The following is a 20,552-nucleotide window of genomic DNA, read 5'->3' on the forward strand; positions in this document are numbered from 1 at the left end:
ACCCCTCACCTTTGTACTTTACAGCTGTGAGGTGATCGAAGATCTTGTCATATGCTGGATTGGAGGAGCCCACCTGTAACAGAGATGGGGCACGTTGAACAGAGACAGAATTCAATAGGCTGAGCCTGGCTTGACAGTTGTGAATGGAAGAGCTCTGCTGGGGGTGTATGATCACCACTGCTGAGATCCTCCCTGAAGGATACACTTGACCAGTCATGATGCTTCACTAGGCCATTAGGGGGTTGGTGTGATGGTCCTGCCCTCTTACATCTTAGGACACCCTGCTTCCAGCTCAAGGCACTAAGGGTTGAGTATCCCAAGGGCAAGAATTATAGCTGTGCTCCTGATTCTCTGGCTGTGACCTTGAAGGCCACAAATCACATGTCCTCTAATCAGGACTTAAGGGAGCTTGAGTGAATGCCAGCCAAGTCAGGCAAGTAAGCACGTGGAGAAACAGCGTATGTGCTGTCTCATTGGGGGGAACAGTGCAAGCGAATCATGAGTTAGTCCCATTTTCTGGGATTCAGAAAAGAACTTATTCCAGGGTCCAGATAAAAGATGGAGCTTGGATACTGGGAACTGTATCAGGGGTTCAGGCATCTGGATGGGGCAGCAGTGAATGAGTCCCCTACCCCCACAGGTCTGTAACCAGGCAATTCCATGTTTGTATAGTAGGGCTGAGGATTAGGACTCAGTTTTCCAGCATCACCTACGACATGCTCATTTCTGCTGTCCAGCCACAGAAAGTGCTGCCTCTAGGCCAAGAGAGAAGGAAACTTTATGGGAGAATACCCCCTGCTCCAGAGTCAAGACACAGCCAAAATGGGACAGGTGTGTGTGGAACCAAATGTTGAGTCTGACATCCTCCTTATTTCAAATCTCAGATAAAGTCCTTCTCAACATCTCTTACCTCTATGAGAACAGCTACGACCGCGAGGCCTTCTGGCTTGTCCTTGGCGACGCTGTCATTGGGGTACCGGTCCGAGTTGTAATAGACAATATGCAGCTGCAGTGGGAGAGATGAGATGAGCTGCTGTCCATCAGGGATAGCGACTCATGGGAACCTTTCACTTTTACAGGAGACTGGAATCCAATAGGAGGGACCTCCACCCCCAGCTAGATTAGGCCTCTCAGACCCTCACCTCATGGCCACTCCAGCTTTCTCTTTTCCCTCAGTTCTCTAGACTACACACTCCAGCAGGGCAGTCTGTCCATCTTATTCACTCATTATATGCCAGTGTCTAATTTAGTGCCTGAAACATGCCAGGTACACAACAGATACTGAATAAATGAACAAATGGGCTTTTATACCAGCCGCGAAAACACCTGGATACATTGGAGCACTTCTCCCTGGTCATTTTTCCTACTTTTTCTGGAACCTGGGGCAAAATGGTCCTACATGATTTGCCTGACCTCAGCCTGGCCACTCTGTACTTGGATCTGAAGGCTGAGACAGTAAACCTCCAACTGTTAAGTTAATCGTTTCTGTACCTAGAGCAGGACATGCTTTGACCCCTCAGGTGGAGACAGTAACAACATGGCTTTTATTAAAGGTTTTATTTGAAGAGACCAAGCAACAGAAATGTTACTGCATGAATGTAGACTCCAAAATACTACTTTAAACTCATTTTTTTTTCCCCAAGTAGAAATTATTTGTCATTATAAAAGTGAAGAAAAGAGATGTTTTTGAGAAATTTGGGGTTTAAAAAGTCTAGGTAAACTGTGACGAGTGGTGCTGATAACAGGGGAGGTTATGCATGTTGCTGGGGGCAAAGAGTATATGGGAAGTCTCTGTACCTTTCCATTTTTCTGTGAACCTAAAATGCTCTTAAAGAAAGTTGTTTTTTTTCACTTATTTTTATTAGTTGGAGGCTAATTACTTTACAGTATTGTAGTGGTTTTTGCCATACATTGACATGAATCAGCCATGGATTTACATGTGTTCCCTATCCCGATCCCCCCTCCCGCCTCCCTCTCCATCCCATCCCTCTGGGTCTTCCCAGCGCACCAGCCCTGAGCACTTGTCTCATGCATCCAACCTGGGCTGGTGATCTGTTTCACCTTTGATAGTATACTTGTTTCAATGCTATTCTCTCAGAACATCCCACCCTCGCCTTCTCCCACAGAGTCTAAAAGTCTGTTCTGTACATCTGTGTCTCTTTTTCTGTTTTGCATATTGGGTTATTGTTACCATCTTTTTAAAATTAAAAAAAAAAAAAAAAAAAAACAGTCCAGGAATCATCAAGACATTATTATGACAAGCTCTGAAAAGGTTTTTTGGTTTTTGTTTTTCTTTGATGTGGACCATTTTTAAAGTCTTGAATTTGTTCCAGTATTGCTTCTGTTGCTTTATGTTCTGGTTTTTTGGTCATGAGGCATGTAGGATTTTAACTTCCCATTCAGGATGGAACCAACACACCCAGCATTGGAAAGCGAAATCTTAACTCCTGGACCACCAGGGAAGTCTCTCTGACAATGTTTAACCTGATTTTGAATCCTCAAGGTGGCATCACCTGTCCTCCAAAAAAACTGTATTAGTAGATGATCTCTCTATATATGATCACATGCATTTTTGTTGATTCTTTGTCTCTTGAGACTATAACATACTGAGATTTTATCTCTTTTCCTTTTCTTCATTAATCTCTTTTTCCATCTTATGTGATTATAAATAGAATTCAAGCATATTTTAATGAATACAGCTCAATGTTCCCCACTTTTCAAGTGGCCTTTTCTAATGGAAAAAAATTAAATCCAATTAGTTCTTTTTCAATTGGTCCCCTATGAAGGATTTCTTAGGGGCTCCTGCTTCCTCATCTTTGCCTCCAAAAGATGTAGCCTCTGCACTGCCGCACGCCATCCTGTCTTGGCACTGCTTTATGAAATGGTCCAGACTTCTATGTGGCTAAAACCCCAAAGGTCCTATATCCCTATTTCTTTTTACTGCTGACTGTTGAGCTTGTGTTCAGTTTTAGCACTTTTCTCACTTGTTCAGATGAAATCAAGAGGAAGTGAAGACTAATACAAACAGAAAGCAGTTCCCTGAGGAGAGGATTAAGAGAGGCTTATCTTTTTTAATGTTATTTTTATTTTATGTATTCATTTAGCCACACTGCACAGCATGAGGGATCATATTTCCCCAACCAGGGATTGAATCCACACCGCCTGCATTGGAAGCTCAGAGTCTTAAACCACCAGCAAAATTCCCAAGAGAGTCTTCTTATATAAACTCAATCCAGAAAAACTGTTACACTTTCAAGGGCCCTCCATAAAAGAATCTGCCACTTTAGGGTCACCTTCCCTGGTGACTTGGGTGGTAAAGAATCTGCCTGCAATGCAGCAGACCTGGCTTCAGTCCCTGGGTCAGGAAGATCCCCTAGAGAAGGAAATGGCAACCCACTCCAGTATACTTGCTTGGAGAATCTCATGGACAGAGGAAGGAGCCTGGTGAGTTGCAAAGAGTGGGACATGACTGAGTGACTAACCCTTTCACTTTCACTGATGTTTTTTCTGTATTATTGACATTTATGGTCCATTTTCACCAAGCTCTTGGTCTCATGATGTAGCTTAATAGCAGAAAATACAATGATTATTTTTAAGTGCCTAAATCCTCTCAGCCTACACCCTAACTCCTTTACTCCCCTTGGGAAAATAGAGGCTTCCTCATTGCAGTTAGGCTGAAAGAAACAAAGTCCTGGAGGTTCAGAGAGGGACCTGATCTGAAATACGTGCAGCTCCACTAGGGCCATCCTATTGGGCCAGAGTTACAGCCCCTCCACCTCTTATAACTAATTAGACTAAATCTTAAGCAGTTCAGCATTTAAGAACAGAGGAGAATGTTTGTGTCATTATTTATCACGGGCTCCACTGGCCAATCAGTAGCATTTATCTCCTTGTATTTCTTGCCCTGTAAACATTCAGAACCACACGCCCAAGTGCAATCCCAGTGGAGCTCTGAAATGGAGCAACTCAACCACCCCCCCCCCACCCCCACCCTCCTCTGCACACTTGCAGTGCAGAAGCAAAGCTCTCGCTCCTCTTCCTGTTTGCTCTGGTATTTGGGGCAGCACCTCCAGGCCACATAGCACTGCACTGTGGTGATGTCCCAGGCTATCTTCAGTGAGTCTCTGCTTGCCATGATGCCCTGTGTCTTATAATGCCAGTCATCCCTTGATTTGTGGCCAGGTAGAAAAGAGTGACCCTGAACCCAGGTCCCCAAGCTGCAAGCACAGCCCATGCCCAGGGAAAGGAAAGATGGGCTGGGAAAGACCCATGTAAACAGCAAGATGTGTGAAGAAAACTTGAGAAGCTGGGGGAGCATTTAGCCCAGTATGACACGGCAGTGGGATGGGTCGGCCAGACAAGCTGGTGGGATCTTAATCTGTGAGCACAGAAGGGTGATGTCTAGAAACAGGGCGTGTGTCTGCCTGTGCCACCCTGGGAGCCCTGCCTCCCGAGTAGCATCGCTCAGTAAAAGACTTGGAGACAAAAGTCTGCAAGTTCAGGAAAGGAAGGGAAGCGGGACACCGCAGATGAGCTGCAGCGTGGCTGGAGTGGCTTTGCCTCCCTGTGCTGTCGGCAGAGCTGGGGTGGGTGTGCGGAGCATGAAGGCCACCCCCCCACGCCACCCGCCTTGCTCTGATCTTGTCTGCACACCAGCCAATTGGAAGAGTGCCAGACCACCCACCACCAGGAATCCTCTGCCAGTTGGGCCACCCCACTCACCTCGGCGGCAAAGTGCTTCCCACTGACAGTGTGCTCAGAGCCGTGAGGGTCATCCTTGTCCCCCCAGTGCAGGTGCAGCTGCGAGGCATTGTAGCGGGCCCCGAGGCCCCGGAGCTGCATGTCCTTGGGCAGTTTCACCTTCACTGCAGGGAGAGGAGGGGCAGTCTTCAGAGCCCTGGCCAGCTGGGTGCTAACTGAGAGCAGGTTGGCATCACCTGTCCAGGGCCCAGACAGAGGCAGGGGGATGCAGCGAGGTGGGGACCAGAGAGGTGCAGCTCAGAAACCTGGGCTCTTTCTCTGAGAATGTCCCCCTTTCACTAAAACAATTCCAGTGGCAGCAGCACCTTCTTGGTTCCCCTTGGGAAATGATGGCAGGAACTAATTTAGCCAATAGATGGATATTTGTTTACATATCCATGTGTTACACACTTGGCTATGAAGATGGAACCTACAGTGAAGTATCTGCCAAGCTGAGAATTATATAACGACAACAATAATAATTGCTATTTATGAAGCTTCTCTCTATTCTGAATGTTAACATACAGAATCTCTAGTCTTTACAGTACCTGTCAATATGCCTATTTTCCAGATGAAACCTCAAGAGTTTAAAATTCTTATCCAGAGTCTCGTGACTCATAAGTAGTCAAGCCAGGATTCAAACTCAGATTGGTCTGACTCCTGGGCGAGCCCCCCAGGGAACTGTGTGACCCCTTGAGTCATTCATGATGCCCCAGAATTCACACTCATACCATATCAATAGGTCAAGGGGCTCAAGCCTTTCCCCACTCCTTCATCCCACCCCAAGAGATGTGCTGCTTCTAAGAGGTATTTCCCCAGCAGAACCACCTGAGCCCAGGGTCTGTAGTGTCTCCTGCAGAGAGTGGCCCAAGGATCCCTCAAGGGCTCCCCTCTGCTCTCCTTCCTGGGTGCCTCATCAGAATGCACCCCCCGCCACCACCCAGCAGACTCAGGAGGCCAGGGAGCCAAGGGAAGCTCAGCCAGCACTGCAGGTCTCCGGGGTCGCTCCCTCACCTGAGTGGCCATTGTTGGTGAGGACAAATTGCGGACTGGCAGACTGGTTGTAGCCTTGGAAGGCCAGGGGCCCGAGGCTGGCGTTGTAGCGCAGGATGTCATCGTGCAGGTCTATCGGGGACTGCAGCAGGCCCCCACAGGAAGGGTAGGTCTTGGACCAGCTCTTCTCCCCGTCAGGACCTGGAAGGCGAGGTTCAAGCCCGTGACTTAATCAGTTTTCCACTAGAGTTTTTTCCTCACCTTCTAATTCTGTGTGCAGTACAGTTATTCCTTTTCTGTTCCTAATCCCCAGAGGTATGTTCTTCAGGGTCCAGGGACCCCAGCCTACAGAATCAGGGCATGCAAACGCCTCCAGACGGTTTGCTTTTGAAGTAATGTGGGGAGAGAGGGGCCAGAGCAGTCCCATGGCAGGGACTCCAATTTATTCTGTACATTGTTCATATTTCAACCCGGTACACATCCATTCCACAAGAAGACTTCATGACTCTCAGCAATTTAGCATCTGTATATTGAACACCTACTATAAGCGGAGTTACTCTGGGTCTTGGGGCCACCCATGCTTGCATTCTAGTGGGGAAGAATTTTTTTTTTAATTTTCTGTGTTTTAGAAGCAAAGGAAATTAGTTTTTTCTTACTTTTTTTAAAAGTTCAGTTTAAAATCTCTGGCTCTATTCCCTTTGGTACTTTTAAAAATTGATGTATTTGTTGTTGTCATTGTTCAGTCACAGTTGTGTCCAACTCTTTGAGACCCCATGGACTGTAGCCCCTCTTCCCTGTCCTTCACTATCTCCCAGAGTTTGCTCAAACTCATGTCCACTGAGTTGATGATGCCATCCAACTATCTTATCCTCTGTCACCCCCTTCTCCTGCTGCCTTCAATCTTTCCCAGAATCAGGGTCTTTTCCATTGAGTTGTCTCTTTGCCAACTCAGGTGGCCAAAGTATTGGAGCTTCGGCATCAGTCCTTCCAGTGAATATTCAGGGTTGATTTCCTTTAGGATTGACTGGTTTGATGTATAGATATTGTACAATATTATATGTTGCAGGTGTACAATATAGTGATTCACAATTTTTAAAGGTTATACTCCATTTAAAATTATTACAAAATATAGGCTATGGTCCCCTTGTTGTATAATATCTTTGTAACTTGTCTTATACCTAATAGTTTGTACCCCTTACGCCCCTACCCCTATGTTGCCCTGGTCCCCTCCCCTCTTCTAGCAGGGAAGAATTTATTTAATCCACTGGAAAGTCCCACACTGGAAAAATTGGTGTCTAACTGACTACAACTCCAGGTAGGTCTTTGAGGCTGGTACTCTAGACTATGATCTTCCTGATGGGAAACCCTTGAGAACATTGACTCTGAATACCCACGTCTAGAGTAAGTAAAAACCCTACAACCTGATAGGGAAACTTGAAAGATAGCAAGTAATTATCACCCAAATCACAGAACTAAATGCAGTGTTTACACTGGGGAAAAGAATGACAATATTACAAACTAATTATTACAATCTAATTGACAAACTAGCAGTGAGGAGGAACAGACTTAACAAATAAACCCTCCAGGGCTCAGGCTTCTTGCTAACTACCAGGTAGTAGTCCTTCCCCTGGAAATGAAAATAAACAATCCAATCCCACTGCAGATAAAATTTCTGACTCCCACAGGGAAAAGTCTTTTAAGAATGTCAGGCTGTGTTTAAAAGATTATCTCCCATGGTAATTAAATGGATTTTCAAGCTGAAGTTTCTCCAGAAAAGCGAATAACTGGCAGGTCATGGCTCGTTGGAGTGGAACAATTGTGCCCTGTGGGCTCTCTAGGAGTTGAGAATCAAGGTTTGCCACCTGGAGTTCATTCATCAGTATTTCAGCACAAGGAAAGATGACTGAGATGGAGTGGGGGGAAGGAACACCACTTCTGGGCACTCTTCCATAGACCACAGCATTGTTTCAAAAGAGAGAGAGAGTGTGTGTGTGTGTGCCCGCTTCACAGAATCCCCATCCCCTACTACCTTGTTCTCTAACTGCAGAGTAGGGAGAGTCAGAAGCAAAACTTGGTGCCCACGTTCATTTAAAATGCTATGAGGAGGGACTTCTCTGGTGGTCCAGTGGCTAAGACTCCACACTTCCAATGCAGGAGCCCCCGGTTCGATCCCTGGTCAGGGTGCTAGATCCCACATGCTGCAACTAAGAGTTTTCCACATGTCCCAACTAAAAAAATCCTACATGCTGCAGCTGAGAATTCCAGTGCTGCAAGTAAAGATCCTGTATTCCACAACCAAGACCAGGTGCAGCAAAATAAATAAATAAACAAACAAATATTTAAAATGTTGAAAGAAAACTGTCAACCCCAGAACTCTATAACCAGTGAAAATAAGTATTATCAGATAAAACTAGAGTATTTGTGACCAGCAGAAATACTCTTTAAGAAATGTGAATGAAAGTTCTTTAGGCTTTAAGGGAAATTATCCCAGGAGAAACTTTGAGCTTCAGGAGGCACGGGAGAGCACTGGAAGTAGTAAATAAATAGAGGGGAAAAAAAATTTTTTTTTAGATGGTATGAGGAGTTGGCCCTGTGTCTGGACACACACAGAGGAATCCTCTAATTCTTCAGGCTGTCAACCTTCAGGTATACCTTTTCAGACATGTTGGAACTTGAAGAGATTTCAGAAATGGTGGAACTTGAAGGGATTCCAGACTCTCTAGTTCAGCCTCTCACTGGACACCAGTTTTCTCAGCTCTCACATATCATAGTTTCTACTGGACTGTGTTGTTTTTATTTCCACAGCCTCAAAGCCCTGGCCTCAAGGCAACTAAACTACACCAAGATGGTGACTAGGGGAGAGGAAGGCTGGAGGACACCCAGGCAGTCACTCCAGGGAGCAGACCGGAGCAGGGCGGTTACTCAGCTGAGGGCAAAACCGAATTCCTTAGAGACCGCAGCTCACAGAGGTGAAGCTATCAAGAGCTATCATGCAAACCCTGAGGGTCAGGAGGAGGTGCAGCTACCGGTGGCAAGCCTTCCAGAACGAGGCCGCCAGCCTTTGCTCTGCTCACAGCAGCATCTGGGCCTGCGGCCCGGGTGACAGAAGCTGCCAGACAGGCCTTAAGGGAAGAAACTCAGGAAGTGAAGAAGTGGCAAAGCTGTTCATCCCGTAGCTAAAGGGAACTGAATAAAAAGAACTGTCTTTTCCCAGAGCAGGGGTTCACCTGAAGGTTTCCTGAAAGAGAGGCCCAGGCCCTCCCACTTCATGTCTGTGAACCCACATCGTGATGGCAAGCACGTGCGTAACAGGCACTGAGTAAACATAATCCCCAAAGAATGAAAGCGCCCAGAGAACAGAGAGCTCAGGAAGCTTTATCAGGAGGAATTTTTCTTTTGTCCTAAGTAATTTTCCTTGGATGTTGGCTATATTAGGTGTTTGGGAGCAGAAAAGACTAAGGATATAAAAGGAAACCAGAGAGACTTCCCTGGTTGGTCCCTCATGGGCCAGTGGTTAAGATTCTGCCCTCCCAATGCAGGGGGCCCGGGTTCGATCCTTGGTCAGAGAATTAGATCCCACATGTCACAACTAAGACCCGGCACAGCCAAAGGAATAAATATTAAAAAAAAAAAAAAAAAAAAGGCAGCAGAATTCATGGTTGAGAAAGAGAAATTCCTAGGAAAGAGAAGTGACTGTATTGGACCCGGAGAGTCTAAAGAACTAGATCCAGCTGCTCCCCCCTACTCACCCCCTCAACCGCCACCCCTCCGTGAGTGATCCCAAGCAGGTCACATTCCCTGCCTAAGTCTCCTTCACCCTTTGTACCAATGAGAGGGGTGGACACTATGTTCTGGAAGATCCTTTCTGGCTCCCAAGCTCAGATTTACTAAGATTGCTGGGACTAAGCACCTTCACCTCTGTATCAGGCCAGTTGGAACGGGTTGGAAAAAACTGTTCACGCCAAGGCAGCTCCTGGGCATGTGACGGGGTGCCTAGTGGGAACCAGCTGTGGAAATGAGGGCACAGGGCACTGCTGTTCCCCAGGCTGGTCCTGTGCTGCCAACCATGGGGTGGGGGTGGGGGGCCGCTCATCCTGAGTGCCCATCACAGGCCCTTAGGGCAGCAGAGTCTAGAAAGCCTTTTCTTCTCCTCCTCCTCATTATGGTTGGTGGTGATAGTGATGATGATATTAGTGGTTTTGGTCCTTAAACCTCTACAACTCTGTGGGGTCCACAAGGCAAAAACTGCCCCATTTTGCAGATGAAAAATTGAGATTAAGTGATTTGCCCAAAGTCAGACTTTGGCTTAGTAACAGAGTTACCTTGCCTGGATCACAGAACTTGTGTCCCTTCTGTTTCAGGGTTTATCTGAGAGATTTTGTCCAGGCCCGTTTCCTCTCCCTCCCGTGATCTCCTTGAAGGCGAAGACCGTGTCTCATTCATCCCTGCCTTGGCCACAGTGCCTGGCACAAAGCAGGCCCTCACATGTTTACTGAGCTGGATTTTCCTGCTAATTTTGTGCTTGTTCCTCTCAGGGAAGTAAGTGCCTATATTAATCCCCCTAGCTTCTCTCTATTCCCCCACATAATTTTTTTTTTCCTATCAAAAAAGAAATGAAAAATGATGTCACTTGCTCAGGTTCAAAATTTACACTCCTAGCTTTCTCGTGTACCTGCATGAGGTTTTGCTCTGTTTGAAGCCACTCATTGAAAGATAAATCCAATTGCTGGCCCCTGGCTTAGGAGATGATCTGCCAAGTTTGGGATTTTATTGGAGTTCACAGGACCCTCTGCCAGCATGTGATGGCTGTGTCCCCTTCTTACACAGCTAGGGACATTGTCAGAGCAGCCTCCCATCTCTTTGACTTGTAGGTGAGAGAGGTGCCAGGGTGGGGGGTGCACCAAGGCACCCAGCGTCGGGCATGTCGGCAGCGGCTCCTTTCTGCCCCCAGCTGCTGTGTGGGCAACGTGTGACTTGTTGCTGCTCTAATTCTGCCTTTTCGTCAGCAGCTACAGCCCTGGCTTGTAGCTTGTTCTCAGCTGTCACACGCATGCCAATGGCTGTGCTACCAGAAAACCTCTCCCAGGACTGACGCTTCCAAAAGAAGCATTTCTAGCTACCGTCAAAATGTGACTTTTCTCTTGAGTTGTGGCTTTCCCTCTTCCATGGATTAGATTCCTCCCAAGATCGTGATAAAAAGGAGATCATATGGATCTCGCTGTTTGTTTTCCCAACTAAAATCAAGGCATTATTTCTAGTTCATGAATTTCTCTGTTTGAGGCAAAACAGAAGCGGGCCAAATTTCTGTTTTGAACTGTAACAGGAGATTAACGTTGCACAGCTCAAAGCGCCTCTCATGCTTCCCAGCAAGGTGTTATTGAGGCCCAGAGTAAAGACTTGTTGTTACCCCAAGGACCAGGATGGTTTCAGGGCAAATGCCAAATGTGTGGAACCGTAAAGAGAGGAGCAAAGTGAGCCCCACATCCCCTGGCTTTGACAGCTAACAACCCTTAGCCAATCTGCCTCCATCTCTACCGTACCCACACTTCCCAACCCTGGATGATTTTTGAAACAAATCTGAATATACTTCATCTGTGCATATTTCAGCATGTCTTTAAAATACAAGGGCTCTTGGAACAAAAACATAAAACCATTACCGCACTCAAAAAGTTAACTGTTCCTTAGTCTTACTAAAACCAGGCAGAATTTTAAAAATTTCCAAGTATCTTGTATCTTTTTATTTGAAATAGATGATCTTTATCTTTAATAACTGTAATTAAAACTCCTCATTCCTCTTCTCCTATCTTTAAAAAATTTCATTTTATGGAAGTGTAGTTGATTTACACGGTTGTGTTAACAGTGAAGTGATTCATTATACATATACCCATTCTTTTTTATATTCTTTTCCATGATGGTTTAATCCCAGAATATTGACTATAGTTCCCTGTGCTATGCTGCAGGACCTTGTTGTTTTCATATCTTTTATAACGGTTGTTTGTAAAATTCAGGATTCAGATAATGTCCACAGAGTGCAGTTGGTTGATGTGTTACGGCCTAGATCTCAATTTCATGGTGCTAAGCTTTGTCAGAGGACAAATGACCCCACTCTTCCAAGGCTCAAAGGCTCAAAATCTCAGAGCCAGGCCAGTCTGGTCCATCCTTTGCCCTCAGGGTGGGTCATGGAGTCCCAAGTTTCCATCACCACCACCACACCTACCATCCTGGGTTAGGCCCCCTCCCTCAACATATCACACTGCAAAGGATCCCTGCAGGGTCCCCGCCCCAGCCTTTCTTGTTGGCTGCCAGGTTCCTTTCTTGTTGCAGCTGGGTTTAACCAGCTGGAGCCCTGCGCCCATCCATCCACTCCCTTTCTCCACAGCATGCCCTGCCTTGCTCCTGTGCCCCCCAAAACAAAGCAGAACCATAGCCATCTTTCACAGTTTTAGCCTGTCAAGGCCTTCATTAATTTTTTTCTTTTTTCTTTTTTTTCTTTGGCTGTGCCACAAGGCATGTGGGATCTTAGTTCTAAGACCAGGGATTGAACTCACATCCCCTGCATTAGAAGGCGAAATCTGAATCATTGGACCACCAGGGAAGTCTCTGTCAAGGCTTTCAAAAGCCCTCATACCTTCCCAAGGTCGACTGCCATAGTCAGGCCAGTATGCTAAAAATCTGCTTAAAATGCCTCCTTTCCTCTCCACCTTTGCAAATCTTGTCCATCTTCAAAAACAAGCTCAAGTCCTGGACAAGCTACTCCAGCACTTTCTTGAATTGTCGTTTAACCATCTCCCCTGTGACTGTTATCATAAACCTGCTCCAGGCTAGAATTCTGCCTTCAAGTTCCAAAGACCTTTGGAAGCCTAGAAGCCAATGTCACATCCCTCCCCTGTGTCTGAGCACATAGTGGCATTTACTAGACACTTAATGAATGGTTTCTTAAGCTCATTTCAGAAATCTAGCCATAAAGGGATAGGAGAAGGGCATGTGTGAAGGAAGATGAGGGTGACGAGGGTGACGAGAAGCATTTTTGTTTTTTAATGGAGAGACTTCCGCATACTTCCATGCAGAAGGAAAAGGAAACAGATAAGGAAGGATGGTTCCAGAAGAAAGTCATGGAGTGTGGCCCTGAAAAGAGAGCAAGGGAGGGGAGGGCCTGGAGGCAGAGGTAGAAATTACCTCTGGGCTAAAGGAGGCATGCAGTAAGTTGTTTGCTGAATAGATCAGACCAGTACACTGAAGCCTTCCTTGAAAGGAAGCCCATAGACTGACAAACACAGCCAGAAATCCTAGAGCTCACAGGCCTGCAGGGGTGGTCAGAGAGAAGACTGACTATGGGATGACAGGCAGTCTCACTGTCTCACATTCTGAGATGCACGCAGCCCCAGTACATCCATGAGCCTAAAAGAGTCAATGTGGTTTTTTAAAGAGAACTTGTCTTGTTTTAAAATTTAAACAATAAAATTTTAAAGCAGGTACAAAAGTAAAGAGCACAGTAGAATGGCCCTATGTACCCATCTATTCGTGACAGATTTAGTGTTACCCATGCCCCCACCTCATCCATTTCCGTCGACCGGATTACTTTGAAGAAAATCTGTGGATGCTTATATACAACTAAAGGTAAGAACTCTCTAAAAATAACCTCATATCATCTTCACATCTAAAAACTTTTAACAGTGATTTCTTAATGTCATCAAATATCCAGTGCATGTTCAATTGCCCCAGCTGTCTCATAATTTTTTTCCTATTTTTAAGTATAGTTGATATACAGTGTTTCAGATGTACAGCAAAGTGATTCAGTTATATATATATACATATATTTATATAAGAATATATATATATATATAAAAAGAATATATATATATATTCTTTTTCAGATTATTTTCCATGATAGGTTATTATAAGATATTGAATGTGCTAAAGTTTCATATATTTATGAAACAGTTTGTTTGAATCACGGTCCAAATAAGGTCTATGTATCATGACTGGTTAACATGTCCCGTAGGTTTCTTTGTATCTACAGGTCCTCCTCTTATTTCTCTCCAACATGGGTGTATTTACTCATACTTATGTACATACAGACTCACTACTGCTTTGGGCAAATGACAATCTATGCAAGTAAATGAAGGATAATTTTAGTATTTTATAATGTTTGCAGACATGGTATAGGGGTAAGTAAAACACTTAATGTGGTTGAGTAATTTCTACATTTACTAGATATACTGCATATGTGACAGCATATATTATAATAAAAAAAAAAGCATATATAGCTCCGTAGAAACCAGAACCATGTAATTACTGGTACAGTTTGATTGCTGTTTCTTACTGATTATTCTTTCTCACTGACTGCATCCTATGTGCTTAAGGATAACAGAAAATTTAATGAAGATAAATATTGCTGTAACTTGGACTATATCTGACAAGTCTGGACCGAAAAAAAAAGCATTTCACTATTATTTTATTTTGATATTTGTCCTTTGGAGCCTTTCTAAGTCTGTCTCTCAGACCTACCTGGCGCCCCTGACATTGGTATGGTAACAAGGGTGTGGTGGTAGCCACAATAGACCCTTCAGTGTCTGTGTGAACGCCTGGGCAGCTGGTCCTGACCACTGTCTCTGGGGCCTGTCTCTTTGGACTGACTACCAAAACACAGCCAGATCAAAACTTGTCCCCACAGATTAAACTATAGTGACAAGGTCTTACACATTCTAGATGTTGACACACCTTTTTTGTTTTTTAAACCAACAGTCAAAATTTTAGTACAATAAAAGCTTTTGATCAGTCCACAAGGTTTGTTTTTTAAGATCTGACTGGTAAAAATGCCCCTCCTCTGGGCATGTATATTAATTGAAAATGGTCATTGTGTATCAAATTTGAATACACACTTAACTAAATAGATACTTTCAGTTTAAGAATGAGTATTCCAATGTTGAATAAAGGAGAAAATCACTAAATACCCTCCTTGGAGTGCTATTTAATTTTGAAGTTAATTCATTCATTTCTTCAACAAACATTCCTACTATGGGCCAGGCATTGTATTTAGTATGGAAGATACAATGGAGAACATGACAGATCTGGTCTCTGTACTCATGGAACTTAACATAATAGGGACTTCCCTGGTGGTCCAGTGGTTAAGAATCTGCCTTCTGATACAGGGGGTGCAGGTTCAATCCCTGGTTGGGCAACCAAGATCACATATGCCATTCAGCAACCATTCCCATGCACCTCAACTACTGAGCCCATGCTCTGGAGACCATGAGCCACAACCGAGACCCAACCCAACCTAAGATAAATAAATGTTAAAGAAAGAAGAAAAGACTGATAATAAATTACAAATAAGCAAACCAATGTACATGAGTAAGATAATTCCAGTCTGAAATCAATGCTATGAAGGAAATAAGCAAGGGCTGATGGAGAAAAATGGAGGGACTACAGTGGACCAAGTGGTACAGGCAGGCTTCTCAGAAGAGTTGCCATTAATGTTGAGACTTAAAGGATGGGACTGAATCCATGGTGAGTGAGACTTGGGGAATAGCATTCCAAAGGGCAGGCACAGAGCATTCAGAGGCCCTGCTGCAGCAGAGAGCTTGTATATTTTTTGTGTATGTGATATAAAGACTCAGAAAGAGCTTTTTTGTCCGACATCTTAGAGAGGCGGCAGTGGTCGCAGTTGCTCTCCGGCCTTCTCTATGCCGCCCAAGGACGACAAGAAGAAGAAAGATGCCGGAAAGTCGGCCAAGAAAGACAAAGATCCAGTGAACGAATCTGGGGGCAAGGCCAAAAAGAAGAAGTGGTCCAAAGGCAAAGTTCGGGACAAGCTCAATAACCTAGTCTTGTTTGACAAAGCAACGTATGACAAACTCTGTAAAGAAGTTCCCAACTATAAGCTTATAACTCCAGCTGTCGTCTCTGAGAGACTGAAGATTCGTGGTTCCCTGGCCAGAGCAGCCCTTCAGGAACTCCTTAGTAAAGGACTTATTAAACTAGTTTCAAAGCACAGAGCTCAAGTGATTTACACCAGAAACACCAAGGGTGGAGATGCCCCAGCTGCTGGTGAAGATGCATGAACAGGTCCCACCAGCTGTACATTTTAAAAAATAAAACTTTATTAAATCAAAAAAAAAAAAAGACTCAGAAAGAATCTAGGGTTCACCTGGCTTCCTCTTGGCTAGGCTGGGCATTGCCCTGTGACAAGGCTGAGTGGGTGTCATTCGGCACCTGCTCAGGTACACTCCTTTCAGGGAGCTGGGACTCACCTTTCTCCAGGGGTCATCCATCCTCTGTGGTCCTGTGGCTGGAGCCACAGAGAACACAGCTAAGCCACGGGACCCCATTCAGAAGAGACGGCAGCCTCTGTATTCTCTCTGCTGCTGCTGCTGCTGCTAAGTCACTTCAGTCGTGTCCAACTCTGTGCAACCCCATAGACGGCAGCCCACCAGGCTCTCCCGTCCCAGGGATTCTCCAGGCAAGAACACTGGAGTGGGCTGCCATTTCCTTCTCCAATGAGTGAAAGTGAAGTCGCTCAGTTGTGTCCGACTCTTAGCGACCCCATGGACTGCAGCCTACCAGGCTCCTCCGTCCACAGGATTTTCCAGGCAAGAGTACTGGAGTCAGGTGCCTTCTCCGCTGTATCCTCTCTAAACCCATCTTAATGTCACACGTTATGGGACTTCCCTGGTGGTCCAGTGGCTAAGACTCCATGCTCCCAGTGCAGGGGACCTGGGTTCAATCCCTGGTCAGGGAACTAGATCCCACATGCCACAACTAAAGAGTTTGTATGCCGCAAGTAAAGACCTGGTGCAAATAAATAAATAAATATTTTTAAAATACTACACATCTCAGGATGTTGTTAGGATATAGAAGTCACATTAAAATTTTTTTTTTAATTTTTATTTATTTTTGGCTGCATTGGGTCTTTGTTGCTGTGTGCAGACTTTCTCTAGTTGCAGTGAGCAGGGACTCCTGTCTAGTTAGGGTGCTCAGGCTTCTCATTGCAGTGCCTTCTCTTGTTGTGGGGCACAGGGTCTGGGGTACAGGCTTCAGTAGCTGTGGCACACGGTCTTAGTTGCTCCAAGGCATGTGGGATCTTCCTGGACCAGGGATCAAACCCCTGTCCCCTGCATTGACAGGTGGATTCTAAACCACTGGACCATCAGGGAAATCCTAAAAATATGTTTAATATATATCTTATAGCTCCTGCAGTTCACTTCTGGAGTTCATTAAAAGATATATGGCTTCTCATACAAGTCAGGGAGCTGAACTGTTCAGTAGTATGGGGTTCCCACAGTATCTGTCCTGGCTGGATTCTTGTCCCCACTGAGCAGAAAGCCACACTATGCTGACTCGCTATCTGTTTTCCTGCTAGTCGAGTGGAGAGGCATAGCCATAAAGCCCTATATCCTGCCCCAAAGGAAAGACGGCTACTAGAGGGATGGGTTAATGATTAACTGGTGATGTCTTATGATTTTATTATAAACAGAGGTCAAGGAGCCAAACTGGTGTTGAAGCTTTTTCTTTGTTAATGTTAGAATTGAAGTAGAGCAAGGGCTGGAGGATCAGGGTTACTTATTATTTACAAAACTTAAAGCTGGACAGCCATAGCAGGCCCATTCTGCTTCCTTGGTTTTTAATTGTTGTAGATCAATAAGAAAGATTATTCTTATTTCAATATAAATAAGAAAGTTTTCTAAGGATGCTCTAATCCATACTTTATATCAAACTTTTCCTTTTATTATTTCAATTTTTTTTGGGGGGGTCACTCTGAGAGGGAAGGGACTGGGACGGGGTAAAGTCCTCCCAAGCCACTCTTTGGCAGCCCTTCTGGTTTAGCCATGGCAGTGGGGCCAATAGTGCAGGCTGGAGGGTGAACAAAGGTGAGCTGCAAGACTGGGGCTGTCAACTCAGCTCTCTGCTGGCCTTGGGGAAGTCCTTCCCCCATACCTTGCCATATTTAGAGGGCCCCTCCTTCTCCAGTAATCCCTTCCCAGTATTCCTGGGGGAGAAGGGAGGTATGGGTGTAGCTAGGAGGAGATTTTGCAGTCATTTACCTTTGGCTTCCAGGCATTTGTCAGGTTCTCTCTGGAGGGAAGGCTTTTCTAGGGAGGAGGGTGGGGTTTCCTGGCTGTCAAAGATAGATGGTGCCAGCTGTTTGCTTTTGCTCCTGTCTCTGGCACCCTTTTAGGTTCTGTTGCCTCAGTGTTCAGTGTGGTGAAGCTCTGCCTACTTCTCAGGACTCCTCTGAACCTGCTTCCCACCCCCTCTGTATTGCAGCAATGCTGAGACACACCCAGCTGCATCTCATCTCCCTGAAACACCCTCTCCTGCCCCTCTCACTCCCCAAAGGCAGGACCAAGTGTCTCCCTGTCCTGGTGCTCCCATGGAGCCTTTACATTTGTCTTTCCTAGAGGCACCTTACACTTACCAACCCCAGTAGACCAGTGGTTCTCAAAGTACAGTCCCTGGACAAGCATCACCACCATCATCACCTAGGAATCTGTTAGAAACCTTGGGCGCACCCCAGACACCCTGACCCAGACACCCTGGGGGTGGAGCCTGGCATCTGTCACTGAACAAGCCCAGTGGGTGATTCTGGTGCTCACTGATGGTTGGGAACCACCGTGCTGGGCTCTCAGCTCATCCCATTCATTCCTGTATCCCTGACTCTTCCCTCTGAGCCCACACATCAAAGTGGTTCTTGAACAAAAACCACTAATAAGTTAGCCAAGTTGCTGAGGTGGTAACAGCTTAACCCCAGCGGGGAAACCTAGCCAGGCCATCACGTCTCCATGCTCAGTACTTGTTATTCTCTTTGATCTTCTTTGACTGGTTCACAAAGGAATTTTGGTCACTGTAAACATGCTAAGTCCCCAGTAGAGCCAGATATCCTGCCCTACCCTCCTAAAAAAAGCATATTAAAAATATTCTTTCTCCATGCTCAGGCAGGGACCATCTCTGACTAGTAAGAACTGCACACACCATCTTTTTAATGCACTGTTATATGTGTCATTATGGAAACATAATTATGGTGTTTAAAGTCATTTTTATTCAATGTTGAGCCATTAGGAACATAACTTGCTTTTCTAAATTTGTTTTCATGGCTCATTTCATGTCTTTAATCTTGCATGTGTGTGTGTGGTAAAATATACATAAAATTTACCATTTTAAAGTGAATCCAGTGGTATTAATTACATTTACACTGTTGTGAAGTCATCATCACTAACCCTTTCCAGAACTTTTCCCATCATCCCAAATGTATATTCCTGGTGGTACATGGCTGTGGAAAATAGTTTGGTGATTCCTTAAAAAGTTAAACACAATTATTATAATACCTAGCAATTCTGTTGTTATTTAGTCACTAAGGTATGTCCAACTCGTTTGCAACTTCATGGATGGTAGCCTGCCAGGCTCCTCTGTCCATAGAATTTTATAAGCAATACTGGAGTGGGTTGCTCTTTCCTTCTCCAGGGGATCTTCTCAACACAGGGATCGAACCCCTGTCTCCTGCACTGCAAGTGGATTCTTTACCGTTGAGCCACTTGGGAAGCCAAGGTATGTAATGAAAGGAATTGAAAGCAGGAACTCAAACAGATACTTGTACACTAATATTCATAGCAGAGTTATTTGTAATAGCCAAAAGGCGGAAATAACCCAAGTGCCCATCAAAAAATGAAGGGGTAAATAAAATGTGGTATATACATACAATGGAATACTGTTCAATCACAAAAAAGGCTCATCTTGTTTTAATGTACAACTTCTTTCCCAAGAATCTAACTCACTAGATGGGTTAGATGTTTGAGGCGAGCTGAGGTAGGTTTCTACACTTCCAAAGCATCTGTCACAAAGCAAGCTTATGATAGATGCTCAGTAAACAGTCAATGGTGGAGGAAAACTCTTTATCTTGGTCTAGATGCAGGAGAGTTGGTGTCAGATGTTGGTGTGTATCAGATTCCCCTGGAGGGTTTTGTTAAAATACAGATTTCTTACTAAAACAGAGATGACTCAAACACTCTCATAGTTTCTGATTCAGAAGGGTTTGGGTGCAGTCCCCAAATCTGTGTTTCTAACCAATTCCCAGATGATGCTGCTGCTGCTGGTCTGGGGACCACACTTTGAGAAGCACTGGTCTAGTCTAACTCAGTATTTCTGAACTCTAACTATGCACTGGAATCTCCAAGACCTTCTCAGTTTACCCCCAGCCCCAGCCTCTGAGACTTGGTTTAATTGGTCTTGAGTGGAGTCTAGGTACAGGAGGCTTTAAAAAGCTTCTCAGGTGATTCTGCTCAGGTGCGCAGCCATAGTTAAGAAGCACTGGTGGAAAGCCCTCATTACTTCGATGGTGTTGGGGTTGGAGCCAGAGCTTTTTATTCTGCAGTGTCAAGGTAAGATATTTTTTTTAATTAATTTTTTACTGTGGTAAAATGTATATAACATAGCCGGGCTTCCCAGGTGGCGCTAGTGGTAAAGAACTCGCCTGCCAATGCAGGAGACCCAAGAAATACGGGTTCAATCCCTCGGTTGGGAAGATCCCCTAGAGTAGGAAATGGCAACCCACTCTAGTATTCTTGCCTGGAAAAATTCCATGGACAGAGGAGCCTGGCGGGCCACAGTGCATGGGGTCACACAGAGTCGGACACGACTGAGCACACGGGCACACGCACGTATAACACATTTACCGTGAATGACATTTAGTATATTCATAGTGTTGCACAGCCATCACTGCTGTTTAGTTCCAGGACATTTTCTTCACCCCGAAGGAAACCCTATATTCTCTAAGCAGTCATTTCTCATTTTCTCTCTGCCCCTCCCGCGCCCTCAGCCCTTGG

The 20,552-nt window shown here is 45.1% G+C and overlaps 2 protein-coding genes across 3 annotated transcripts in view; one reads left to right on the forward strand and one right to left on the reverse strand.

Annotated features, from left to right (window-relative positions):
• Window positions 1-20,552, reverse strand: part of CA12 (carbonic anhydrase 12) — a 62,816-nt gene that overhangs the window by 15,142 nt on the left and 27,122 nt on the right. For both annotated transcript variants that reach the window (XM_043918902.1, XM_043918901.1), the window contains exons 3-6: window positions 5,755-5,934; window positions 4,723-4,865; window positions 911-1,006; window positions 10-73 (exon numbers count right to left, since the gene is read on the reverse strand). In XM_043918902.1, coding sequence (XP_043774837.1) covers window positions 10-73; window positions 911-1,006; window positions 4,723-4,865; window positions 5,755-5,934 — 483 coding nt within the window. The remainder of the gene's footprint in view (window positions 1-9; window positions 74-910; window positions 1,007-4,722; window positions 4,866-5,754; window positions 5,935-20,552) is intronic.
• Window positions 15,349-15,858, forward strand: LOC122704341 (40S ribosomal protein S25-like). Its single transcript, XM_043918904.1, has one exon. The coding sequence runs from the start codon at window positions 15,420-15,422 to the stop codon at window positions 15,795-15,797; it is 378 nt and encodes a 125-aa protein (XP_043774839.1). The 5' UTR covers window positions 15,349-15,419; the 3' UTR covers window positions 15,798-15,858.

Source organism: Cervus elaphus, chromosome 12 (genome assembly GCF_910594005.1).
Source record: "Cervus elaphus chromosome 12, mCerEla1.1, whole genome shotgun sequence".
NCBI classification, from domain to species: Eukaryota; Metazoa; Chordata; class Mammalia; order Artiodactyla; family Cervidae; genus Cervus; species Cervus elaphus.

Coding starts and splice junctions, on each gene's coding strand:
- LOC122704341 (XM_043918904.1), top strand. CDS start 15,420: ATGCCGCCCAAGGACGACAAGAAGAAGAAAGATGCCGGAAAGTCGGCC.